This window comes from Cervus canadensis, chromosome 7 (assembly GCF_019320065.1).
Source record: "Cervus canadensis isolate Bull #8, Minnesota chromosome 7, ASM1932006v1, whole genome shotgun sequence".
Lineage (NCBI taxonomy): Eukaryota > Metazoa > Chordata > Mammalia > Artiodactyla > Cervidae > Cervus > Cervus canadensis.
In genome coordinates, this window is record NC_057392.1 from 21,872,197 (window position 1) to 21,898,898 (window position 26,702).

The window sequence follows — 26,702 nt, forward strand, 5'->3', positions numbered from 1 at the left end:
GGGCCCTTGGGCTCTAGGGTCTGGTCTGGGCCTCCTCCCTGGTCCTGTCCAGGGGAGCTGCCTGGGCTCCAAGAACCCTGGGCCAGGGCAGCTGTGGGTGGAACTGGCACACAGCCCCTGCAGAGCCCTTGCCTGCTGCCCTGGCTGGGGTCTCCAGCCGCTGGCGGTGGGCTGAGCTGACCCCTGTCTACCCAGGAACCCCATGGGCCGCACGGGACTGCGTGGCCGCGGGGACCTCAGCTGCTTCGGCCCCAATCACACGCTGCAGCCTGTGATCACCCGGTGAGTAGCCCCCGATGAGCACAGTGTCGCCCAGCGCGCCACCCAGTGGTGGGGCAAGGGATGAATGTGGGTGCTGCCAGGAGAGCCCAAACCCTTCTTCCCTGCAGGCTGACTCACTTCCCTGTGGGTCCTCTCCTTCAGAGGCCCCCTGGGGAGGACTTTGTCACTATGCAAAGATCCATGCCAATTCACCCTTCACTTCCAGAGTGACAGAGGGGGAAGGGCTGGGTCCAGGGCGTTCTTTAAGGTTCTTTAAGGCTTTTGGTAGAAAAATACTGTCCAACAGGGTGTTCTTTAAGGTTCTTTAAGGCTTTTGGTAGAAAAATACTGTCCAACAAGGCTGACCCGTTCTGGTTGGACTGGAGGTTACAGGAGCAGATGGTTCCTCTCCCCTGGAGCAGGTGCTGGTGGCCTAGCAGGTGGCCTCCCAGGCGGGGGCAGGGGCAGGCTGACCCTTCCCCCTGCATCCTCCTGCAGCTGGAGGCGGAGCCTGGATGGTGCCATCTGCAGGAAGAGCGTCAAGAAGATGCTGGAGGTGCTGGTGGTGAAGCGTGGCCCCTCTGAGCACTGGATGCTACCTGGGGTGAGCCCCCCGCTGTCCCCGGCCCCGCGCTCTTTTGCCTTCTCTGCCACCGACAGGTCACCAGCCACCAGCAGTCGCTGCCCTGGACAGCTTGGATGCTGTCCCCATTCTGAAAGACAAAGGCTGGTCCTTGCCTTAGAAGGAGTGCTCTCTCCCAGCTCTTCGTTTGGTGGTTGTGAAGATGGGTTCAGGTGCTCTTCGGAGTGTAAGCGCCGACTGAGCACCTGCTGGGTCCAGGCACCAGGCTCAGGGCTGGGGCTGCCCCTGCAGAGCTCAGGGTTGGGGTGGGGCATCTTGGGCATGCAGCTACCCTGGCCTTGGCACCTAAGCTGAGCCCCGAGGGCAGGACGGTGTTGCTGGGGGCACGGTGGGGCATACACGTGTCCTCAGCTCGGGGCAGCAGCTATTTGCAGGACTGACGGGCTCATGGCAACATAACTGGGGTGTGTTCTGCTGGGCCTGTCCCGTCCAAGCGGTCCAACCACTCGGATTCTGACCTGTCCATCTGCCTTCTGCTCTCCCAAACCCTGTTGTTACTCTAGGGTCAGAATAGACAGGTCCAGGCAGGAGGACCGTGCACCCGCAGGCCCCAGGCCAGTGTCCCAGTACAGCTCTCCCCTCCCCGAGCCTGCCCCTGGAGTCCATAATCTACCCCAGCTCAGCAGGAATTCACTGGGTTTTCCCGGCATCCACCCGGGAGGGCAGCAAGTTAATGCGTGTGCATGGGGCAGACTCCCTGAGGGTCTTTAGACCCCAGCCAGGATTCCAGGCTCTAGGCAGTCCGGCTTCTGCAGCCAAGACCCCTGTGCCCTCCAGGTGAGGGAGGGGGCTCTGAGCCCAGGCTGGGCCATCTCCTCCAGAGGATTCTCCAGCACCCTTCAACCTCCTTCTCCAGCACTTCAGTCTTTCTTGACAATGGGCATCTTCCTGGGTAATGTCAATGGGCAGCTGTTCCCTGAGGGACAGCTGAAGATCCCGCCACCTCAGGCAGTGCGGGGCAGGGCGTCTCCCAGGCCGGAGCAGTAGATGTGATGTGGGCTGAGAGGTGCCGTGGATGGGTGGAGAGGGGAGTGCAGGTGCAGGCCCGTGTCCAGGGCAGGGTGCGTCAGGAGTGGCCAGGAGCCCAGCGCACTGGATCAGAGGCTGGAGGTGGGGTGGGGATGCACACAGATGAGACACAGCCCTCTGGCTGGTGGCCAGGTGGCAGAGGTCAGGGCGCTGGCTCCCCCACAGTGCCCGGTACCCCTCAAAGGCTGTGACACCCTGGCCTCCTGGGCTGACATGGACAGTGGGCTCTGGGCAATGTCACTCTGGCCCTAAGGCGGCTGCTGCCAGAGGCTCATCCGCCTGAGGCTCCAGGGGCCTGGCCCGCTGCCCATGCCGAGTGGGTGGCCAGAGGACGCAGGTCCCAAACCACCCTGCCCACCTGCCCCCGCCTCCCTCTCTGCTCAGGGCTCCCGGGAGCCAGGAGAGGTGCTGCCCCGGAAGCTAAAGCAGGTCCTGCGAAGAGAGTTCTGGTCTTCCTTTGAGAGCTTGCTGACTCAGGGCACGGAGGTGAGGTGGCTCTTCACTTTGCTCCCATCTGTGCGTCTGGGCCCTGGGGTGTGTGTTTGTGCCGGCTGCTGGGCAGGCTGCAGGAGCTGGGTGGGGAGCCTGCCCCACTGCCCACAGCTCCTGGAGGGAGAACTGGGACCATGTGACCTGGCTCTGGGCCCCTCGCCTTCCTTCCCTGTCTGGGCTTTCTCCTCCCGAGGTCAAGGACGGCCTACAGCCTCTGTTGCCCTTGGGTCAGGGCAGGCCTGGTGGCCAGCTCACATTCACTCTTGCCCTGAGCACAGCTGGGCACAAAGACAGAACTTGCTTTTTCAGTGAATTTCCAAAGGCCATAGTTTTAGGTCTATATTTCCAAATCCACCTTGCTCTTTTTCACAACCACGTAGCATTCTGCGCCATGATTTATTTAAGCAGTCCTCCAAGTGAGTGTCTGAGTCATTGGTTCTGCCTCTGTTGCATCTCAGGATGAAGTAGGCAATTGCTGATATTTACGGCTTGACCTACAAACCCAGCAGTTCCGTGTGGTTTGTCTGCTGCAGCCCCTGAGGGAGCATCACCGTCTCTCTTTTCTTTACTTAGAAAAAAATAATTGAACTTTATTTGTTGAGGTTAAATCTAAGCAACATATAATGAGCCATTCTGAAGTGAGCAGTTCAGTAGCCTTTGGTGCATGGACAGCCTGGTGTGGTCCCTGCCTCTGTCTAGTTCAAGAATGTGCTGTCACCCCCAAAAGGGAGCCCGTACCCTTGAGCAGTCACCCCCTTCACCACCCCCTCCAGTCCCTGGCACCCACGAGGCTGCCTTCTGTCTCCGTGGATTTGCCTGTTCTGGACATTTATTGTCGGTGGAATCATTTAGCGTGAGGCCTTTGATATCTGGCTTCTTTTACTTAGTCTGAAGTTCCACCCATCCTTTTTAATCCTTCCAAGGGCAATCGAGGCAGGTCTGGATGCCAGGATGCCAGGCCAAAGAGCAAGAGGGTGACGAGCGAGGCTGTGAGCCCCTATGATGGGTCAGTCGAGTTGAAGGCCATGCTGGGGGCAGGAGGACGAGGCGGGGAGAGGCCAGGTGGGGCTCAGGCATGGTGGACAGCCGTGCTCACAGTGGCCCAGGCCCAGAGAAGGCTTGGGGCCCTCCCTTTGGGAGAAAGCCAGGGGATCAGGGGTCCATCACACCTGTGCTGCCTCCCAGGTGTACAAAGGATACGTGGACGACCCCAGGAACACGGACAATGCCTGGATCGAGACGGTGGCTGTCAGCATCCACTTCCAAGACCAGAGCGATATGGAGCTCAAGAGGCTGAACTCTGTATGTGGCCTGGGTTTCAGGCTTGGAGGAACGGGGGCTGGGGACATCGGTGCTCCGGAGGGGCCCTGGGGCCTTCAGGGAGGAGTCTCAGGGGTTCCCCGGCCTGGGGCCAGAGCTGGCCAGGACCAGAGAAGGGGGCTGTGGAGCTTGAGTTGTACCAGAGGGTCCGTGGGGGCAGCCGGGAGAGGCCAGAGGGCAGCAGCAGGTGGGTGGGGCAGAGGAGGACCCTGGGGCCTCCAGGCTTGTGCCCAGGTGAGGCTGGTTCATGCACCCTTGTGGGGATATCGTCCTGTGTACTTTGACCCCCCTACAGACCCCGAATCCAGAACTGGGCCAGGAAGTCCCAGGGAACAAAACCCATGCCTTGTCTGCAGGACAGAAAACCCCAGAATAAGGCTATTACCCCCCCCCCCCAACCCTTTCAAGGTTTCTGGGGCTTCACAGGCATTTTCTGATTTGTGCCTGAAGGGGATGATCTTGGCACCGTTCAGTAGAAGTACAAAGGGAGCGGTCGCTAGCCAGTCTGTAGCAGGGCTGGGAGCCAGGTCTTGGGGTCTCCACTGTCCTTCTGCCATCTATGGGCTCGGGGTGTGGGGGTGAGGGCAGGGCCGCTCGGGGGGGACTCAGGACTCACCTCTGTTTCCACAGCATCTGTACTCCTGTGACGAGGGGATGGCCATTCGCTGGCAGGTGGTGGATGAGCGCATTCCCCTGTATGACAACCACAAGGCCATCCTCCAGAAAGTGGCTGCCTGGTTCGAGGCCTACTACTGACCAGAAACCCAGCCTGGCTGGCTCTGTGGGGGCCGGCGGGGTTGGTCCGTCTACGGCCCACTGGGAGTGTCTGCCCCTCATGGCCAGCTCATGAACTGGAGGCATTGGGGTGCTCTGGGAGGAGGGCTGAGCAGGGCACAGGCAGGCTCTGGCCATGAGGCAGGGCCTCAGGGTCAAGGTGGCCACTGGGACTCCGCCAGCCAACACTGCCTCTCCTGAGCCTGCTGGTGGCCTGTGGACGCCCTCCTGGCCACATCCTCTGAGCAGCACGTCCACCCCAGCAGTGCATCTGCCCCAGGCCAGTGCTCCCCGGAGAGTCAGCACTCCCTGTGGCCTCCTCCTCAGGCCCACGGCCCCGAGAGGGCCTCCACTGTGCCCTGACTCAGACCCTCACCTGGCCTGGGGCAGCCTGGGACCCCAGTTCCCATGACCGTCAGGGTTGAGTCCCGTGGTGGGGCAGGAGGGCAAGCTCCCACCTCCTCCTGAGTTGCGGAGGTCTCTGCCTGTGTGCTGTCCCGGGTCCAGGTGGGGAGGACGCAGAAGCACTGGGGGTAGGACCTCTCCTGCACATGGTGGTCCCTCCCACCTCCTCCAGGGAGGAGTGGGTGGTGGGTATGGACTGAGGGGCCACCCAGTTTAGTATCAGCAACTCACAGACCGTCAGCAGCCTTGGGATGTTGTGCAAACCCCGCACCAAACCTGCCCTCCCCACCAGTGTCACTGGTCTCTTGTTTGTCCCTCAGATGGAGTTGCAGACATGAGCAGTGGTGGGGGTTGTGTCTGAGTCACAGGACTTCTTCCAGCCACAGCCAAACTTCCCGGGGCCCAAGGGGGTCTCCTGTGGACACCCTGCAGCCCCCTAGTCCAAATTCATGACTGCTCCTCCAATCAGCAACCTTCCCAACATACACACACACACACACACCCCTTCCCTCTTCCTCATTTTCCTAGATCCCAGCTCTAGCCTCCAACCTGGGGCTCAGCCGCTCATGCTTTCCTCTGCCCCCACCCTGCAGGTGCTCAGGCACTGTGGGGTCCTTGGTTTTTTTGTTTTCTTTTTTCATCTAGAATTACAGATCCAGCCAAACTAGCGCTTAAGTGGCAGCACCAAATAAAGACATTTAAAACGCATAAAGAAAGTTACTCGCTCAGTCGTGTCCGGCTCTCTGTGACCCCATGGACTGTAACTCACTCCTCCTCTATCCATGGAATTCTCCAGGCAAGAATACGAGAATGGGTGGCCATGCCCTTCTCCAGGGGTCTGCCCCCTCCCAGGGATCAAACCTGGGTCTCTCGCATTGCAGGTAGATTCTTTACTGTCTGAAACGTGCTTCTCATGCATCCTTTCCGAAAGAACTTATCAAAGAAGAATTACAGAAAAGCTTGGGCTTCTTAGTTAGCTTGGGCTGTGTAACAAAGGACCACAGCCAGACCACTCACTTTCCTGCAGTCCTTGAGGCTGGGAGTGGCGGTCAGGTGTGGGTAGGGTGGTTCCTGCTAAAGCTTCTGCCTCTCTTGTTCCTGGCCGCCTCATTCCACGTCCTCATGTGATCTTTCCTCGGAGTGTGCAGGGAAGGAGGGGTCTCTAGTTCTCCTCTTAGAGGGGCACTGATTCCGCCATGTCTGGGCCCTACTGTATGACCTCAATTAACCTTAGTTCCTTAGAGGTCTTTGCTCCAAATACAGCCACATGGGATTGGGGCTTCAACATAGGGATTTGGGGAAGGGATACAAACAGGTTCAAGCACAAACAGGACACAAACATCTGGCTTCCCTGGTGTCTCAGTGGTAAAGAATCTGCCTGCAATGCAGGAGACGTGGGTTCGATTCCTGGGTCAGGAAAATCCCCTGGAGAAGGAAATGCCAACTCACTCCGGTATTCTTACCTGGGAAATCCCATGGGCGGAGGAGCCTGGTGGGCTGTAGTCCATGGGGTCACAAAAGAGTCGAATGTGAGTTTAGTAACTAAACAACAACACAGAACATTTGGTCCATCACACACACGTAACCAAAAGTGGGGTCCAGTTTCTCACTGCTCAAAAGACAATAAAGAGGCCAGGTTGGTGGAAAGGAAAGTTTGTTTTATTTTGGATGCCAGCAACAGGGGTAGGGGAAGGGTGGACACCTGTCCAAAAGCTGACTTCCCCCACTTTACTAACAATCAGTGGGCAAGAATGTTCATGGACAGAGGGAGGGACTCCACACAGAAACAGCACAGTCAGCTCTGACTGTCATCTGGTGATTGGTCCTCAGTGGTCTGAGCAGCGTCACCCTGATTGTCTCAAGTTCATTAATCTTCAGTTCCAGGGTCGGCTTGTTCCCATTTCCTTGAGGCCAGTTCTTGGAATTGTGGCAGCTTATGTCATAGCTACACTCTGGTCATTATGCATCAATAGTTAACTTCTGCACCTGGTAAGGGCTTCAGTATCTACAGGACAGCTCACAGGAGATGGCTCAGAATATTCTCTATAGCACTGGAGGAAGAACTAAAGGTCCTTGACTCAGCTTCCTGACTATTATTGTTTTGTCCCATTTGACTGTTTTCCTCTGCTTTTGTATTTTTTCACTTCTCTGATTAAACTTGTTCTTGGCTAAAGTTTCTCTACAGAAAAAAGGCAGGCAGAGAACATGAGAGGGAAGGACCTGTTTCACACATAGACTGAGCTCTGCGGAAGCAAAGAAACTACTAAATGTAGGGCTAAGTTTTACCACTGTTGAGGCATAAGGTAAAAAGAATATTTAATGATAGTTCTTATAGAAATCCCAGCTTGTGTCCCTGGGAGCTGGCAGAGGAATGAACGCAGCCAATACAAGTAGAGATAAGGTCTCCTCTTGTCACAAGGAAGAAATAGATGCTGACCGTCACAGTGCTGGGGGAAGAATGCAGGCAGTGAGACCTGCAAATGTATATCACAGCCCAGGTAACCTCCAGAGGATGGAGAGAGAGGAATAACATCAAACCACCAGAGGAACCAAGCGGAAACCTAGTCAAAGGAAGAGAAAATAGCAGTGGAAGATGGTTCACATGGAATAAGATGGCAGAAAATAATCAAAACATATTAGCAATTATGACACACACAAAGTGTGAGTCTTATATTGGGATAAAAGATAACAACAAATTTCTCTTCTTTTCTGTATATTTTCCTCTATCACCCCAAAGAGACATGTTTTAGCTGACAATAGTAGGGAGGGAGTCAGCCTACCAAACACTCTCCAAAGAAAAGGTGTGGATGCAGGTCCAGCAGAGGACAGAACTTAAGGTTTGAGTTTGTCCTTTTAAGAAAAAAGGGGGAATTTGAGTGGGAAAAGGTACAAATCCATTAAGAAGGTAGCAGTTTTGTGAACTGCTATCCATCTTCCCAGGTGACTCAGTGGTAAAGACCCCACCTGCCAACGTAGGAGACGTGGGATCAATCCCTGGGTCAGGAAAATCCCCTGGAGTAGGAAATGGCAACCCACTCCAGGATTCTTACCTGGGAAATCCCATGGACAGAGGAGCCTGGCAGGCTACAGTCCATGGGGTCATAAGAGTCAAGACTCAACTGAACACAAACTTCCATCTAGCATCATATCTTTTAAAATATGAAATGCAAAATTGATAGAAATTCCAGGAGAAATGGGCAAACTCACAGTAATGTTTAAGATTTTTCTTTTAGAAATCAAGGAATCAAGGCGCAAACAAAAAATAGGGCAAAATTTGAATAACGCAATCAACAGGATTGAGGTCATTCTGTGCAGTGTTTGTGAGCGTGTTTACCTAAATATTGTGAAAGTGTTAGTTGCTCAGTCATGTCTGACTCTTTGTGACCACGTGGACTGTAGCTTGCCAGGCTCCTCTGTCCATGGAATTCTCCAGGCAAGGATACTGGAGTGGATAGCCATTCCCTTCTCCAGGGGATCTTCCTGACCTACAGAGTGAACCCAGGTGTCCTACATTGCAGGCAGATTCTTTACTGTCTGAGTCACCAGGAAAGCCCCTTACCTACCTATTACCTACCTTACCTACATGTGCGTATTTATACATAAATACGTGTTATATGTTATACATGTACATTATGTCTCATTTCCACATATATTTGTTTATATTTAAATTGTGTGCAATATATTTTTTAGGTACAATCTGTATAATACATATTTGTATAATAAAGGATGTATAACATGCACATCTATGTACGCATGTTCTATGGTGTGTGTGTGATTGTGTACCCACCCCAATAACAAGGTCCAGAGGTGACACGTGGTTCTCAGACATGGACTATTCACAGCAGTGAGCATACGTCACACCACCAAGGAGGTCTCAGCAGCTTCCCAAGGCAGCTTGGTCACTGTGGTCACACTCCACCCACAGCACCGGAGGCAGCCATGCACCGGAAGAGGACAGGAAATACCTCAGTGGGTCCAGGTGTCTGCCTGGGACGTGAGTGACCAGTCCCCTGACCAGCTGGGAGGGAACCCAAGTGGTATCCAGGGCAGGACACTGGTCCCCGCCCCCGCATTCAGCCCTCCCTGGATGGGGGGCTTCTGTCCTCACTCTGGATCCTCTAGTTTCCTGGGCAAGAGGACCAATGGGGAGCGACCGTGTCTCCAGGGGCAGAGCAGTTGCTGGCCCTGGGTTTCTGGTTAGCACTAGGTCCAGGGCCACCCCACTGCCTAGGATTCAGAGCAAGAGAGACCTGCGGGCTGGGTGCTGCTTATGGAATGCCCAGGGTGGGGGGGCTATGCATGCTTCCACGTGCTCTACCTCTGCCCGAGACCTGCACTGGGGCAGCTAGAACAAGACAATGAGAGGGTCCAAGTCACAGCCTCAGGGATGTGGCTGGAAGTCTCAGAAAGAAACAGTTAAGACCTTAAATGCACTTATTTGAAAATCAAGAGTGAAAGTAAATTATCTGAGTTTATGACTCAAAAAGCTCAAAAAATAGCTACGGAATCAACAGAGGCTCAGAGGCTCAGACAGGGGCTCAGACAGAGACTAAATCAGATGTAACCAAAGAGGGAAAAATTAAGAATTGGCATGGTGAATTTATTCAAAACTCGATTCTTGAAGAAGAGCAACAAAATTAACAAAACTTGGACAACAGGAAGAGTGAGAGACCAGGGGAGGGGGTGTGTGTACTGGTGCGGGGCAGGGGAGGCTGCTGTGGAATTCCCAGGTCTACTGGATAGGCTGTCGGTGGGGTTGTTGCTCAGGCCCAGAAATCCAGGAATTCCCAGAGATCCAGGAATCTGGGGGGATTAGGAGGAACTGAGAATGGCCCAAGCTGCTGAGGATAGTTTTACCACTGGCAGTCCATCCATGGAGGCTCTTTGCGAGCTCAGGCCCTGCCTGTGTGGTTCTGGGCAGCGGGTTCTGCCAGGGGTCCTGGGTCTTCTCTCTTTGAGGGGTTCCAGCCCCTGCCCATGAGCAGGCTGCAGTCAGCAGTGCCCTGCAAGTCAAGGGTTCTGGCTGAGGGTTCCCCCAGCTGGGCAAGGGCAGGAACTGGGACCAGCAGGGGGCAGTGTGGAGGCTGGGGGCAGTGTGGAGGCTGGGGTTGCTGAGGGTGGAGCTGGGCACAGCGGATGGGGAGGTGGGAGAGCAAGGCAGCAGCACACATTAGGCCAGCCGGCCACACCCCAGAAGGGCCTGTCCCAGGCTGCTCTGGGGCCCCTACCTGGGGAGGCGGCGTCTCCTTGGGAGACGTCCCTACCTTGGGATGTTTGTTCATCCCACCACTGTGGCTGCAGCCCCTCCTGGTTCATCCCCAGGGAGACACTCAGCCCTCGCTAGCAAAACAACCTGCCTGATGGGGAAGCAATTAACCAGTGGGAGCCTCCTGTTTTATCCCTTGAGTCAGGAGGCCTGGATTCTGGGTGGATAAATGGGTGAGATAATCGACCTGGAGCCCAATTACAGTTATGAGGGAGGCTACAGTGAGTGGGCGGACCATGTGGCCAGGATGGCATTGGAAGGCTGCTGGTGTTTCTGAGAGCAGACTTGTGGTCTAGAGTGGTCAGTGAGCCAGGCTTTCACAGGGCCCTGTGGCCTGGGCCTGGGCCTGGCCAGCTGCCATCACCTCCTGCAGGGACTCCGATGTCATCAACCAGTGAGGCCACAGCCCATGAGGACCAGGAGGACAGCATCATGCCCTAAATGGGTCCACGCACCCATCCATCCATTGCTGTATTCACCACCCACACGTGTGATCACCTGTGAACACACACATAGCCAGCACATCCCTGCTTTCTTTTACTGAGGAATTACATGCCCTCAGTTACCTGCACACATCTGAAGCCTAGCAGCTTGGAGGGTTTTTCACTGATGCTGACAACCAGCACCCAGATCATGACACAGAACACCCAGGCCCAGAAGTCCCCTCGAGCCCCTTCCCCTCCCCACCTCTGCCACCTAGGCGTGTTACCTATTCTGGCACTTTCCATAAACAGAAGTCACAGAGGGAACTCTGAGTGTTTGTCCCCTCCCCTGACATAATAATGTCAAGATGTATCCACACCCACACTGTAGTTTTGGGTGGTAATCACATTGATTTGTTTAACTTAAATATTTAAAATATTCCATAATTTGGGGGCTCCCCTCTTCAATTTACTATATAATAAAAACATTGCAGGAGTTTCATGGCTCATCTTACTTTAATCTCCTAAAAGACACTTGAAAGTAAGATTTGAGGGGTTCCTACACATGTAGACATCCACTACATGGCCACTACACATCCAGGGGAGAGCATGACCTCAGGGCTCCCACCCTACTCAGGAGGTAGGGTGAGCTGACATGACCCTTGGGGACTGTGATGAGAAATGATAGTCGATACCAAACCCTAAAGCGACCAGCAACACAGCAGAGTCCCAGCTAAGAGTTAACTACACAGAGAAAATGGGCTCAAAAATTACTCAGTCCAAAAGAAGGTAGGAAAAGAGGGAAAAAAGAACAGAGCCGAGGGACAAATGGGGCAGAAATGGGACAGACAGGAGCTTATCACTCCGAGGATGTGGGTGGCCAGAGCCAGGATGTCACCTACACCACCAGACTTACTGTGACCCCATTTCCCACTGTGCCTAGGTCTATTCCAGGACCCCACATCCCATTCAGTTGCTATTTTTCCTTAGTCTTTTCCAGTTTGTAACAGTGGCTCAGTCTTTTCTCATCTTTTCTCATCTTTCCATTTTGGAAGTGTACTGATCAGTCACTTTGTAAAATGCCTTTCAATTAGGGTGTGTCTGATGCGTTGTTATGACCAACCTAAATAGCATATTAAAAAGCAGAAACATTACTTTGCCAACAAAGGTCTGTCTGGTCAAGGCTATGGTTTTTCCAGTGGTCATGTATGGATGTGAGAGTTGGACTGTGAAGAAAGCTGAGCGCCGAAAAATTGATGCTTTTGAACTGTGGTGTTGGAGAAGACTGTTGAGAGTCCCTTGGACTGCAAGGAGATCCAACCAGTCCATCCTAAAGGAGATCAGTCCTGGGTGTTCATTGGAGGGACTGATGCTGAAGCTGAAACTCCAATACTTTGGCCACCTCATGCAAAGAGTTGACTCGTTGGAAAAGACCCTGATGCTGGGAGGGAATGGGGGCAGGAGGAGAAGGGGACGACAGAGGATGAGATGGTTGGATGGCATCACCGACTCAATGGGCATGAGTTTGAGTAAACTCCGGAAGTTTGTGATAGACATGGAGGCCTGGCGTGCTGCGATTCATGGGGTTGCAAAGAGTCGGACACGACTGAGCGACTGAACTGACTGACTGAACTGACTGATGCCTTCTTATGATTGGAAAAAGACTGTGCCTTTTTGGCAAGAAAACCACAGAAGTGATGCTGTGTCTTTCTCAGTCCATGTATCAGGAGCTACATGATGCCAGCCTGTCTTATTACTGATGATATTAACCTTGCTGTTGCTGCTAAGTTACTTCAGTCGTGTCCGACTCTGTGCAACCCCATAGACAGCAGCCCACCAGGCTCCCCTGTCCGTGGGATTCTCCAGGCAAGAACACTGGAGTGGGTTGCCATTTCCTTCTCCAATGCATGAAAGTGAAAAGTGAAAGTGGAGTCGCTCAGTTGTGTCCAACTCTTAGCGACCCCATGGACCACAGCCTACCAGGCTCATCCATGGGATTTTCCAGGCAAGAGCACTGGAGTGGGGTGCCATTGCCTTCTCCGGATATTAACCTTAGTCACATACATAAGGTAGTTTCTGGTGTGTTTCTTCACTGTAAATCTACTATTTCTTCCTTCGCAGTTCATAAATATATTGAGGATGATACTTTGATTCTATGGAAACCTTAAGGAAACTAAATATAAAGACATAGGAGGGAGGAAGGATAAATTGGGAGATTAGGATAAAATAGATGACTCTGCAGATATACACTATAATATATAAAATAGATAACTAATAAGAACCTGCTGTACAACACAGGTTGTTGTTCAGTAGCTCAGTCATGTCCAACTCTTTGTTACCCCATGGACTGCAGCATGCCAGGCTTCCCTGTCCTTCACCATCTTCTGGGGCTTGCTCCGGATCCATTGAGTCAGTGATGCAATCCAAACTTCTCATCCTCTGTCGTCCCCTCAGCGCATTTAGTTACCTATTCTATCCTAATCTCCCAATTTAATCAGCACAGAGAACTCTACTCAATTCTTTGCAATGGCCTATATGAGAAAAGAATTCTTTAAAAAAAAAAGACATAAGTATATGTATAACTGATTCACTTCGCTGTATACTTGAAACCAACACAGCATTGTAAATCAACTACACACCAATAAAAATTTTTTAAAAAGATACAGGAAGTTAAAAACAAAAAGAGTGGAGGAAGGTAACTCATCTTTTGATGTTCATCCATCAAAAAAGAGAGTTGGAGTGGCTACTAATGTCAGAAAAGTAGAATTCAGGGCAAAGAATCTGGCGATAAGGAGGCTCTTTTCATAATGGTAAAGCGGTCAATTAATCAAGAGGACATACTGATCTGAATAAAACAAAAACGTGATAGGACTTCAAGCAGTAACAGACAGATCTCAGGAGCCTCAGTCCACCTCTCTCAATTATTAAGTAGCAATTGGATGGAAAATAAGTAATCACTAGTAATGGAAGGAAGCTTCCTTATACTGATAAGGACAGCTACAAAACTCTACAGTCAACATTATTCCTAATGGTGAAAGATTGAATGTTCCCCCCTAGGGTCCAGAGGAACAAGATATCTGCTCTCACTCCTCCTTTTCATTATTGAACTAGGGCTCTAGCCAGTGCAATTAGGCATGAAAATGAAGTAAAAGACATTCAGACTGGGAAGAAAAGTATAATACTCTTTTTACTTATAGATAACACAATTGTGTTAATGTATGTAGAAAATCTTAAGGTGTCTACTAAAAAGGTGTCTACTAATTAGTTCTAGTAACTAATAAGTGAGTTTAGCAAAATCCAGACCAGTATGCAAATGCCAATTTTATTTCCATATATTAGCTTTTAACAAAGACACACTGAACTTAAAATACTATTTACAGTAACATTGAAAAATTAGATAAATCTGACAAAAGATGTATGAAACCAAAAACTATAAAACACATATGAAAGAAATAAAAGAAGCTCTAAATGAGAAGATATACCATGTTCATAGAATGGCATACTCAATATTGTCAAGATGTTAATTATCTTAAACTGATCTGTAGATTCAATGCAATCCCAAACAAAATCCCACTAGACTCTTTTGGTAGAATTTGTCAAGCTGATTCTAAAACTCATGAGGCAAAGCAAAGGGTCCTGGATGACCAAAAGAACTTTATGAAAGAACAAAGTTAGAAGATTTATATTACTTGACTTCAAGAAATACTGTAAAGCTTCAGTAATGAAGACAGCTTGGAACATATGCATACAAATAGACAAATAGACCAACTGAACATAGAAAGTACACAATAGACTCATACAAATACAGACCTCTGATTTTCAATAGAGATGCAGAGATAATTCAGTAGAAAAAGGATCATTAAAAAAAAAAAAAACCAGTGCTCGCTTCGGCAGCACATATACTAAAATTGGAACGATACAGAGAAGATTAGCATGGCCCCTGCGCAAGGATGACACGCAAATTCGTGAAGCGTTCCATATTTTAAAAAAAAAAAAAAAAAAAAAAACCAGTCCTGGAAAACTAAACATCCATTTGCACTAAAAATAAACTTCAAATGGTATCTCACACCATACACCAAGTGCAAAATGTAAGTGCACTATATAAGGTTTGTTACTTATGACACCAGAAGGATGAGCCATAAAAATGAAAACATTGATACATTGAACTTCATCAGAATTAAAAATTTCTCTTTGAAAAACTTTTAACAAAATGAAAAGATAATCCACAGAATCAGAGGAATATATACAAATCACATGTCTGGTAAAGGAATTGTATCCAGAATATGTAAGGAATTCTCAAAACTCAACAATAAGAAAACAACTCAATTAAAAGAGGGTAAAAGATTTGAACAAAACACTTCCTTAAAGAAGATAGACAGCAAACAAGCAGATAAAGACATTCAAGTTCTGAAATACAAATTAAGTGAAATTAATGAAGTGAAATACAAATTAAAACCACAATGAATTGTACTCCTACATACTTATTAGAATCTCTAAAATTAAAAACAGTGACCATACCAAGTGCTGGTGCTGCTTTGGAGCATATACAGAACAGGAATGTAAAACTATACAATCACTTTGGCAGTTTCTTAGAAGTTAAACATAAGCCACCATAAGAGCCAGCCAATCCACCCCTAGATATTTATCTGAGAAATCAAGAGTATTTGTCCAAACAAAGATTGTACACAATGTTCATATCAGCTCTGGTTGTAACAGCAGACAACTGGAAACAACCCAGATCTCCACAAGCAGGTGAGTAGATATACAAACTGTGGAACATTCATGCAATGACTCATTACTCAGCACTAAAAGGAATAACCATTGATAAACGCACCAGCACCTGGTGAACCCAAATTAATCACTCTGAGTGAAAGAAGCAAGACAAAACGTATATATCTATGATTCCATTTATATAAATTACAGGAAATGCAAACTGATCTAGCAACAGAGTGGATCTGTGCTTGCCTGGCGATGGGCATCAGAAGGGATGGATTGAAAAGGTGAAACTTTGGAGTATTTTGTGGTGTTGGTTTCACGGGTGTATACAAACGTCAAAACGTAACAAATTTGAATATGTGGTTGATCGTATATTTACACTACAATCAAGCTGTCATTATAAAAAAAAAAAAACCCTAAGAATGGCTCAGATCGAGTTTAAAAGCCTCGACCACCATATTCCCTACGCTCCTCGGAATGCCCATGTAAGGGCCCTCAGACGCTGGGTGGAGAGGTGAAAGTGAGGATATGGGGGGTGGGCAGGAAGAGACCCAGGAGGACGGAGACCTAACTCCATTAACGCTTTGGCTGCCGTTGGAACCAGACCTGCGAGGGAGGCTCAGCAGGGTCTTCGCACTGACCCAAGGGTCTCCAACCTCCCTGCTGGCTCCTCCACCCCCCATCACCTTATCCCTTTCATCGCCTTCATGGCCCCCATCCTGGGGGCCAGGGGCAGGGTTGGACTTGGGCAGGGGCGGGGCTCTCGCGCCCCCACGGCCCCGCCCACATCCCAAGAGACACACTCCCGTCTAAAATCCTGCTCCCAGGTCCGCTCCACGCCTTCCCACAGGCTACGCCCCCAGGCCCCGCCCCGTGCAGCCTCTACGGCCCCTCCCAAGGCTCCGCCCCTCGTCTTTACGACTCGCGTTGTCCAGGCCGCGTCCTGCACACAGGCTCCGCCCATGCCCCGCCCCTAAGTCTCAGGCCCTTCGTCGCCCAAGCCACGCCCCTTACCACAGCTCCGCCTCCAGACCCCTCCCAGGACCGCCCCGCCCCGCCTCTCGCCCGCAGGCACCGCCCCACGAGCTCAGGCCGAGCCGCGTGTCTCCCGAGCGGCCGCGGACGTGGGCTCAGGCCTCGGGGTAGCGGCCGCGCTCGGGCGTGGCGCCGGGTCGGTCTCCGAGCGGCAGGGATCCTCAAGCACAGCAGTCTCCTGTCGCGGCCGCGCAGGTAAAGCCCCCGCCCTACCCCAGAGCGTGGACACCCTGCCCCCGTCCATCCCCCTCCCTGGAGTCCCGGGGCTCCCTAGGGTCTGGGGCCCGGGGGTCTCTAGGTCCGATATCCGGGGTCCCCGAGGCCGGAGTCCCGCCTGCCCAGGCCCCGCTCGGCCCCGCCACTCCACGCCCAACGCGGGCCGCGCGCCCAGGGCTTGGCTTTTCTCTTTTCTCATTTTCTCTTTTTCAAACATAATTGAAATAAAAGGCGCCCATGCGGGTGGTTGTTCCTAATAGGACCGACAGAGAAGAGCTTTAATATTAATAATTGTCAAAGGGATTGTAACGATTAGCAAAGAGCTGAGCTTCTGACAGCAGCCTAGCCCCAGGGCGATGAGACTGCCCGCCTGGTTCTCAGGCGCGGCCAACCATCACCCCTACATTCCAGTTTCTTAAGAAAACCCTGCAGCCCCAGTCTTCCTGCTTTCCAGCTTTGAGCTGCTAGAAAGGGGTGGACTCCCATTACCCGGTGCTGTCCAAGCCATTGACCCCCTAGGGTGTGTGGTGGGTGTGTCCAGGGCAGGGTGGAGGCAGTAAATCACAGAGACCCCCGCTGGTCAAGAGTGTCTGGAAGTCAGAGTGCAGGTCCCCAGCCGGATCACAGCCAGCAATGCTGATTGCTCCTCTCTTTTAGAACCAAAAGAGGACACCTGGCATGTGAGGGAGGAGAGTTTACATCTGCGTGATGGTCCTTGCACAGCGACGACCAGGCCGTGGGGCAGCGTGTAGCCCGCAGCCCTGAGCGACAGCAGCATCCTGTCTGTCCCCAGATGGTCAGCATGGGCCCAACAGGCAGACAAAGCCCCTCCTCCCTGCCAGTCCCTGCAGGAGGGCCCTGTCTGCTCCTGCTCTTCTGCCTGAGGCTGGGTGCCTCCTGCCCACAAAACTGCCAGTGCCCTGACCACGCGGGGGCGGTGGCTGTCCACTGCAGCGCGAGGGGCCTGCAGGAGGTCCCCAAGGACATCCCTGCGGACACTGTGCTCCTGAAGCTTGATGCCAACAAGATTGCCCGCATCCCCAATGGGGCCTTCCAGCACCTGTACCAGCTGAGAGAGCTGGACCTGTCGCAGAACGCCATCGAGACCATCGGCCCTGCCGCCTTCTCAGGCCTGGCTGGGGGCCTGCGGCTGCTGGACCTATCTCACAACCGCCTCCGGAGGATCCCCAAGGACGCGCTGGGCAAGCTCAGTGCCAAGATCCGCCTGGCGCACAACCCGCTGCACTGCGAGTGCGCCCTGCAAGAGGCCCTGTGGGAGCTGAAGCTGGACCCCGACTCCGTGGACGAGATCGCCTGCCACACCTCGGTGCAGGAGGAGTACGTGGGCAAGCCGCTGATCCAGGCCCTCGACTCTGGCGTCAGCTTCTGTAGCGTCCACCACAAGACCACCGATGTGGCCATGCTGGTCACCATGTTCGGCTGGTTCGCCATGGTGATCACCTACGTTGTGTACTACGTGCGACAGAACCAGGAGGATGCCAGGAGGCACCTAGAGTACCTCAAGTCCCTGCCCAGCACCCCCGTGTCCAAGGACCCCACCAGCCCTGCGCCCTAGTGCCCACCCTCCTCCCACCGCTGCCGTGGCAGATGGGACCGGCTCTGCCACTGGTGTCCCTCAGGGAGGTGGTGACGTGGCTGATTCTGCCCCGTGCTCCACTCCCACAGAGCATTTTCCTTCAGGTCCAGCAGTTTATCCATCTGACCCACTGATGGAGGGGGAAACAGGCTCAGAGAAACGGGAAGTCTCGGGCAGGAAGCAGTCCATTCAGGACGTAAAGCCAGGCCGTCCATCCCTGATGTGTTCCTTTCACTCTGGGAGCCTGTCCCACGGGGCGCCCATAGGGTGGACAAGCATTCAGGGATGAAAGAGTGCCTGCCCGTGAGTGAGGCTCCCCAAGGAGGTGGGGCGCAGCTCATCAGTTGAAGTTACGGGTTGTCTACACTGTGGAGCTGCTTTACCTCTTCTTCCCCAGTATGTCCCAAACACATCTGACCACAGGCTCCCTGCAGAACCAAGTGGTAGAGACCAGGTTTTTCTAGAGAGGTAAGTGGAACGTGTAACCTTTGAACAACTCTTGTTTATTCTCAGAGTGTTTGTTAAGAGTAACACGTACCAAATTTCAGTCCAGCGAGAAGGAAACAAAACAAAATCAAAAACCAAAAGAATGATTAAACCACAGAGAGAACCTGAGACAGGTCCAGCGTGGCTCATGGGAAGCCGTGTCAGCAGCCAGATAAGGGTAGCCCTGCCCGACTCCCGCCCAGCGGGCTGTGTCCCGCCAGGGAGCCCATCATCGGGGGTCGCTACGTGCCTTGCTTTTCTACTCACTGAAGCAGCTCCTTTCCAGTGGTTGAGAGCCAAAGGGAGGACCAATGTCTGATGCTTCAAGGCGGGCTGCTTCCTCTCTCCAGGAACAAGAACTCTCTCTCTCCTTCTCAGCTTTGCTGCCAGGAATCTCAGAGCAACTTTACTGCTCGGTTTTCCTATCTAATTCATGTTCAGGGTAGACCTTACCTCCACCTACATACCCCAACTCTTGTCTTTGCAGTTTTATTTTTTAACGGCCTTTTTGTATGAGTGTTTATATTTTAAACTACTTCAGATATTTTGAGGGGGAGCAAACTCGGGGTACACTGCTCGTGGATCTGAGGTATAAAGGACAGGAAGGGCAAAGGTGTATGAAGGTCTGTACTGGGAAAGCGTCACGTGGCCAGACACGGGAAGCACATTTACGCGTGGATGCAGAGACGCGGTGCCCGCAGCCGAGAGACCAGAAGTGGCAGCAGAAACCTGAAAAGCACATTTGAGCAAGGTCATGACTTTTCAGTTGTGGTGCGTTAAAGAGAAAATGACCAGCAGATGCCAACCCTTGTCCACGCCCCAGTGCCCCACCTGCCCTTGCTGGGGGCACAGCGAGCACCGTGTGAACAGGGGGCTCCGTGCTGAGTGTGGGGTGGGCGCCTCTCTGCCCACTGCCCACTAGGGTGAGGGGATGGAGGGCAGGGCTCAGACGATGCTCCGAATGACCCCAGTCCTCAGGAAATTGATGGCCTGCCCACCCTTCCAGTGACCACTAAAGCCCAGCAGCCAGCCTGGGCACCAGTCCACTTGTGGGACAGACGCTGTAGGAGTAGGTGAGTGTGGGCCGACTGACGGGGGGACACAGGCTCCGAGGGTGAATCGGGCCCCTTCCCACCTCCATCCTAGGGTGCACACAGCGGGGAGGGGTCCTGCCACACAAGGAGCTCATCCCACAGGTTTGGGGACGTGACCCTGGGTCCCTGGGTCGGGGAAGAGAGGGAATTGAGGCCTGGATGGTGGTGGGGACAGACGCCAGGGTCCTGCTGCCTTGGCTCAGGTCCCGCAGGGGCCAGTCAGCCTGGGCACCTACAGGGCCTTTCCTCGCTGCTCGCACCCGGAATCAGCTCAGAGCCTCATGCCCCCAGGTGCTCTTCTGGGGACACACGGGGCACATGCAGGGCTTTCCCCTCATCCTTTGCTGCTGCCCAGTGCCCTGCCAGCTTTCCCCCAGGTGTGGGCCTGCTGGCTCTTGTCCACACAGCTGGGAAGAGGAAGTGGGCCCAGGACCCCAGAGCACCCAAGAAGGGTCCTCTCCCTCTTGTCCTGAGCCCAGCGGCAGGGGGCTACCAGGCCCTCCTGGCCTTTCTGGGCTCCTCAGCCCTCGTGCAGTCTCCTGGCAGAGGGTACCTCCCTCCCAAGACCACCAGGATCCCACTCCCAGGAGCAGAAACTCCTTCCTGCTCACTGGAGCCCCCGTCAGCCCTGGGCTCTCCTGGGAACCCAGCCCTCCCTTCGCCTCTTGCCCCCTTGTTTCTCTGTCCTTCCTTCCCCTCCTTAAGGGACTGCTGAAGATGACACCCAGCATCTCTTGCTGCCATGTGTGAGCCTGGACACCCCACCACCTTCATGGGCCCTCGGACTGACCTCCCAGCCCCACCTCAGCACCCTGAGCGTACATCTGCCTGTCTCCTAGTTCTGCAGAGGCCAGGGTCCAGCCAGCCCAGTCGAGGGGACCGGTGTTGACAGTGGTGGGGATGTGGCAATGGGGATGCCTCAGTCGGGTGGTAGGGAGGCAGCAGCCTTTGGGGTGTGGGTGGACCCCAGCTCTCATCACAGTCAGTCCAGAAAAAGCCATCTGCATACAACCCTGCTCAGCCCTGTCCACCGAGCCCCTCCTGCCTTGGGAGGTGGCTCTTCACAGGTTCTAGGGGTCAGGGGGTGATGATTTTGGGGGAGTTTATGGGGCTGAGGGGTGGCATGAGCAGACTGGCTTGACAGCCACCTCAGCTGGGCCTGTCTTCCTTCTCACAGGAGTTGGGGTCTCGATTCTGGGAGGCCTAAGGGCAGAGGGAAGGGGAGGGGCAGCCCCCCAGGAGCCCGGCCCCCTTGCCCACCACTCTGGGCTGGGGTGGGACTTCGTGCTGGCTTGGTCCCTGGCCTCAGCATGGACGGTCCCCTTGGAAACCAGAGCCCCACCCTTGACCTTGACGCTGACCCTAGGCAGGGATCCTCACACTTGCAGCCTCCTGACAAGCCCTGACAGTCCTCTTTGGACTTTGGGACCCCAGGCTCTCTCGGGTGGTCCAGCAGTGGGGGATGAGCAGATGTACCATGAGCCCCCAGCAGAGCCACTGGGACACAGGCTGTCCCTGGCATGGAGCCACCTTCCTGGGACCTCCGGTGGGCACAGCAGCAATGGTGGGCACAGGCCGGGCACTCCCAGGGCATCGTCCCGGAGCAGCACTGTGTACCTGCCCTGCTGGCCAAGTGCCTGCCCAGCACTCCCTGGGCTCCCTTGCAGCGGGTTCTCCAGGATCCTGGCCTGAGTTCTGGAGAGCAGGCCCAGCGGACCATGGAGGAGGTGGAATGGTCTGGACTCTTGGCCGGAGCCTGCGGTGGTTACCTGGAAGCTTGGCCCCAAACCCAATCCTACTGTCCTCCCCATTGTCTTTGAACCTTCAATAAACCTCTGAGCTCATGTCAGCTGGAGTGGACTCTGTTGTTGCGGCTCGGTGACCCCACCAGGTCTGACCCACCCTCACGCCGACCTTGCCAAGTCGTGGAGCCGCCAGCCCCACGAGCCAAGGACTGGAAGATCCAGGTCGGGATGGGGTGTGGTGGATGCTGGGCCTGCCTGGAGGGCTGGACCGGCTTATGATGGCCAGTTGTCAGGCTTTAGGAATTTTGTGAGCCAGCTGACATCATGATGGAGGCTTGAGGTTGCCTACAGGAGAGTCTATCTCAAGGCCCTTGACAGCAGCTACAATCAGGATCCTCCCTCCTGCCCAGGGAGGCAGTTAGCACCACTTCTGGGCTCCCTTGGGAGCACCATGGGCCCCCAGCAAGCAGGTTCTACTTTCATATCATCCCTGCTTCAGGATGGTTCTGAGGGAACAGTGGCCCCTAAAGACATCCAGGCCCTGGTCCTGGGAGCCTGCGAAGATCGGGGATGGGCAGCAGCAAGGACTGCGGGGGCTGCAGGTGCCCAGGAAGCTGGGAGAGGCTGGGACGGGGTGTTCTCTGGAGCCTCTGGGAGGAAGCGGCCCCATATAACTTGGTTTAGCCCAGGAAGATCCATGTCAGCCTCTGACCTCCAGAATTTTGAGAAAACAAATTCATGCTGTTTAGGCTGCTGAATGTGGGTCCTTTGTTACAGCAGCTTCAGGGGGCTGAAACAGTCTCCCCAGTTTGAGAGCGGCCAGCGTGCCCAGAGCAGATGGCTAGCCTCGCCCTGTGGCCACCCTGCTCATCCTCACTGAGCCCTGGTCCTTGGGGTCAGTGCATGCTCCCTGCCTCGGCCAAGTGACCAGGAGTGGCCTCGGGAACTCACCTCACATGTCAGCCAGAAGACACCCTCCAGATGAAGGGCTGAAGTGTAGGGGCTGCAGCGGGACGGGAAGTCAGAGTCTGCCAGCCTCCATGCCCCCCTCCACACACCACACACGTGCACACCGTGCACCTACACTGTGCAAGCGTGCACACACACTCCCGAACACACACTGGGGAGGGAGGGGAGGACTTGTCAGCCCCTAAGCTGGGGCCCTGGGGGCAGATGTGGGGGCTTCCGGAGTGCAGGCTGGGGTAGGGGTGGGGTCAGGAGGAGGAGGCCGTGTCAGGAGGGAAGGCTCTTCAGGGGGCAGCAGCTTGGACCCAGCTTGGAGGAAGGGCCTATGGGTGGGCGCCCAGTCCAGAGTGCATGAAAGTAGGCTGGGTTTGGGGGGGCTGTACATGGGAGGCCCACTACAGAGGACGTGCTGACCGACGGGGTGAGGTCCGGTCTCAGCAGTGGCCAAGCCACACAGCCTTGTAGGAACCGTGTGCGGAAATCAGCACTCAGGCCCCAGAGGGCACCCTGGGCAGGCTGCCTGCTGGGAGGGGGCGGTGGCTGCGAAGGCATGTGGGCGGCGGGTACTGCCAGGCAGGGCGCCTCAGGGAATTCCCACCAGGCCCTGGCACGGTGGGTAATATTTCTATTTTCAGACAAGAAACCCAAGACTCCAAGGTCCAGGGGAAGAAATGACAGACAGGAGTTGGCTTGTGGGCAGAGTGGAGCTGGAATCCAGGCCTTCTGACACCCAGGCCTGGAAGTTCTCACTTGGGCCCTGGAGTGTTGTCAAAACAAAGAAGCGAGTCCTGGGTTTCGCCCTGGTTTGGAGAAGGGCCAGCGTCACCGGCCTTGCGGGTCCCCTCCCAGCTGTGCTGGCCAGGAGAGGGGATGCCCCTGCTGGGACCCAGGCCTGCCAGGGTCTACATCTCTACCCATGGTGACAACACTGGCCACAGAGGGCGTTGCAGGGTTGGCTCGGCTGTCAGAAGCAGCCCTGTGCCCGTCTGGGGTTCTGTGCAAAGGGCAACGGGGAGACAGTTCCCCAGAGAGACAAGCCCATGGCTGGCCTTCCCTGTGAGCCCAGCAGCTCTCAGAGGAGAGGGGCCTTCGGAGGAAGGGCTGGAAGAAGGAAGGAAGGAAGAAGCAGGAGAGAGAGATGCAGAGAGAGGGGCCGCTGGGGTGGGAGGCCGACTTGGGAGCCCACGTTAGCAGCCGACCCTCACTAACGGATGGGGCAGCCAAGGCCTGAAGCACTGATAGGGCTTTCCCAAGGCTGTCGAGCTGCTGAACGCCCAGCGGGTCTGTGACCAGGCTGCTGGGCAGCAGTGGATGGCGGAGAGACGTCCAGGAGACGCCTATGAAGCTTCCACAGCCGGGCAGTGACATGGGAGCAGTTAAGACGCTGAGAAAACCCTGAAGGAAGAACGCATTTATGTCAAGACTCAGTAACCACAGTCGCCAGACTTAGGGTTGTGGCAGGTGTGTCGCTCTCAAAACAGAGGATGCTGAGCTGTCTATCACCTGTTGAACGTCCCTTTTCTCATCAAGTCACACCGGCTCCCAGTGCCCCATCAGCCTGGGGCAGGGACCCCATGAGAATGCTCACCCTGTCTTTGTACCCTCTGCGACTCACGCCGTCCCACCCCTGACTCACTCAGACCCTTGGCAGGTCGGTAATGAGGCCCGGAGACTTCTCTGGGCAGGGTTACCTCCGTGCTGGAATTCTCTCAGGGGCCTGTCTTCTGAGATGGTGTGCAGGGTGGGCACTCAGGCCCCTCGGCACAGCTCCGAGCCACTGCCCCTGCCAGGCCCCACCAGGGCAGCCCTTCCACCCACATGGGTGAACTGGAGGGGGTCCCCTTGGGTGGGCACCCACCGTTCTGCTCCCCAGAGCACTTAGCACCCTGCTGTCTCGGCTCAGCTGGCATCCCCCTGCACCCACCTCTGGCACCAGCCAGGGTAGACTTTGCTTGGCTGGAAGGCCTGTGTCCTGCTGTCCCTGCAAGATGGTCACCAGCCTTGGAGAGCGGTGCTGCCAGAGGGCAGCCCTGCATGCAGTCAGACGGGTCCAGTTCCCTGCCAGGCTCCCCGGGCATAGCGTTCTCCCAACTTCCCGTCCTTGCCCCAGGCTGAGAAGTCGCCTTGGAATCAGAGCCAGTCAGTCTGGGCGTCACAGTGATCAGGACATCAAGACTGAGGTTTTCCACACCAGTAACTTGTAAACAGAACTGCTTCGCTCAGATTTTAACTGTTTAGCAGCCCCAGGAGAAGAAGGACCTAGGCAGGTCCCGGTCACTGCAGCCGGCCCCGGAGTGCCTGTGGTTTTACGTTGGCCAGAGGTGCTGTGGGTGTGACACTAATTTAAGTCTCTTTTGCACTGTTTGGTGGAAGGGAAGGCACAGACAGCAATTCAGGCCGGGGGGGGCGGTGGGGGGAGTGAAGAAGGCGCCACTGCCCACCGTGGTCTTGGAGGTGGAGGAAGTACTGAGACCCCAGGATGTGGGTGCTTCTCGAATCTGGAAAAGGAGGGAACGTTCACTCCTGGAGCCCCAGAAGGAACCAGCCCTGCCCCACCTTGTCTTTGGCAGTGAGACCCGGGTGGGACCCCTGACTCCAGGGCTGTGAGGCAATGCAGCCCCTGTTGTTTTAAGCCACTAAATGCGTGCTAATTCTGGCCCAGAGACACAAGTCTAAGGCAGGGGCTTCTGTGGTTTTGTAAACACACAAGTGGTGCTGGTCTGCAGTCCTGTCTCCACGGAAATGAAGTAAGACAGGTAGGGTGGGCTCAGATTCTAATATACCCTTCATGGTCAAATGAGCTCGCAACGTTCTCATGCTGATTCTAGTAGGTTCTATCAACAGAGAGACTGTCCACGGGGCATCACCCTTTGTCTTTCTCACATCCTGTCTCTCTGCCCTTTGCTCTCACCACAGAGGCCAGGACTGGCTGGACTTTGATACACAAACAGTGGTGCCACCCGGCTGCTGGGCACATCCATGATTATAATCTGAGGGCTCGACGGTCCCGTGGTAAATACCCCGCTGGCGTCTGGCCTGAGAGCTTCTTTGTTATTATGGGAATTATAGACGTGGAAGCGGGTCCCCAAGCTGGAGAACCGCTTGGAGGTTTGTTACAGAGTGAAGCCATCGCGGACCCAATGGCCCCCTCTCCCAGATGTTTACCAGGGGAAATAAACACCTGTCCACACAAATTATCCAGTGATGTTTATAGCAGCCCCAAACAGAAACAACCCCAGAGCAGATAAATAGGAAGGGTGATGGACTATTGATACGACGGACTGAAGCCACAAGCAAATGGCAAAAAGCAGCAATGAAAGCAGAGAGCCTGCAGGTGCGACAGCTAGGATGAGTGTCAGAAACACTACGCGGAGAGAGGGACACAGACAGTGCCCTTCATGGTGCCATGGGAAGGATGCTTGAGGCAGGCAGGACTTCCAGAGACAGAAAGCAGATCGCGTGGTTGTGTGTGTGTGTGAGGGGGTGACCGGAAGGGGCACAGGAGACTCCTGGGGGGTGGAAATGCTCCTGGCTTTGTTGAGGGTGGTTCCCCATATGTGTACAATTAGCAAAACTCACTGAATGGAACCCTTAAGGTTGGTGTATTTTTAATCAAATCAAATCAAATAAATCAAAATAAAATTAAGCAAAGATAAGGGCCTTTAACAAAATTAAAAATAACATTCGAGTCATGCAAAGAGCCACAGACTCTCTGAGATGCCCTTTTTCTTCCTCTGGGTTTGCTCTCACGTTGCTGGCATAGCGGATGGTTTCAAGGGTTCTTCTAATATTGACCGTCCTTCTGTGAGTGGAGAAACTGTCTTTGAGTATTACGTGTTACTGATGACTTTGACTCAGGAGCATGTGGTTTAAATCTGTAAATCTACTATCAAAAATGCAACAGGCTCAGCATTTTCTTTCCAATGGGATTTTAAGTCCAACTTTGTTCAGGAAAACTGGTAGGCAGATGACAAGGATGAGGGGCTGCTGTTGTCCACTCGTGGGTCCAGGAGCTGTGCTGGGGCCACAGGGCACCCACGTCACGTCGCCGTGGTGTCGCCTGAGGGAGGTGGGTCCTCTAGGGACTAAGGTTGAGGGGATTCAGTAACTGGCTAAGTTAAAACAGTGAGTGAGAGAACTGGGGTGGTCACTCTGCTCAGTCTGACAGGAAAGCCGTTCTCTTCACAGTCCTGCCGGACTGGGTCTTCTCAGCAGTGAACACTTGGAGCCCTGCT

General features: G+C 54.0%; 2 protein-coding genes and 1 non-coding gene across 6 annotated transcripts in view; all 3 read left to right on the plus strand.

Moving 5' to 3' along the window:
* The window catches only part of TRPM2 (transient receptor potential cation channel subfamily M member 2), a 51,849-nt gene extending 44,036 nt beyond the window's left edge, over positions 1–7,813 (plus strand). For all 3 annotated transcript variants that reach the window (XM_043474545.1, XM_043474547.1, XM_043474546.1), the window contains exons 29-33: positions 196–282; positions 760–865; positions 2,318–2,419; positions 3,611–3,727; positions 4,376–7,813. In XM_043474545.1, the coding sequence (XP_043330480.1) occupies positions 196–282; positions 760–865; positions 2,318–2,419; positions 3,611–3,727; positions 4,376–4,501 (538 nt within the window). In that variant the 3' untranslated portion in view covers positions 4,502–7,813. The remainder of the gene's footprint in view (positions 1–195; positions 283–759; positions 866–2,317; positions 2,420–3,610; positions 3,728–4,375) is intronic.
* A 6,677-nt stretch (positions 7,814–14,490) lies between these two features.
* On the plus strand, positions 14,491–14,597 carry LOC122445725. Its single transcript, XR_006270670.1, has one exon. It is a non-coding gene; the product is annotated as a U6 spliceosomal RNA (small nuclear RNA).
* A 1,791-nt stretch (positions 14,598–16,388) lies between these two features.
* LRRC3 (leucine rich repeat containing 3) lies at positions 16,389–21,605 on the plus strand. 2 transcript variants are annotated; one of them, XR_006270528.1, is made up of 3 exons: positions 16,389–16,558; positions 17,237–18,644; positions 19,669–21,605. XR_006270528.1 is itself a non-coding variant. In XM_043474548.1 (2 exons), the coding sequence occupies exon 2, from the start codon at positions 17,373–17,375 to the stop codon at positions 18,153–18,155; it is 783 nt and encodes a 260-aa protein (XP_043330483.1). In that variant the 5' UTR covers positions 16,389–16,558; positions 17,237–17,372; the 3' UTR covers positions 18,156–21,605. The 2 variants fall into 2 exon arrangements, 1 of the variants encoding a protein (XP_043330483.1); XM_043474548.1 differs by having other exon boundaries at positions 17,237–21,605.
* Positions 21,606–26,702: the final 5,097 nt, after the last annotated feature.

What these genes read in the sequence shown, in the direction of transcription:
- LRRC3 (XM_043474548.1), top strand. Translation starts at nt 17,373, where the DNA reads ATGGTCAGCATGGGCCCAACAGGCAGACAAAGCCCCTCCTCCCTGCCA.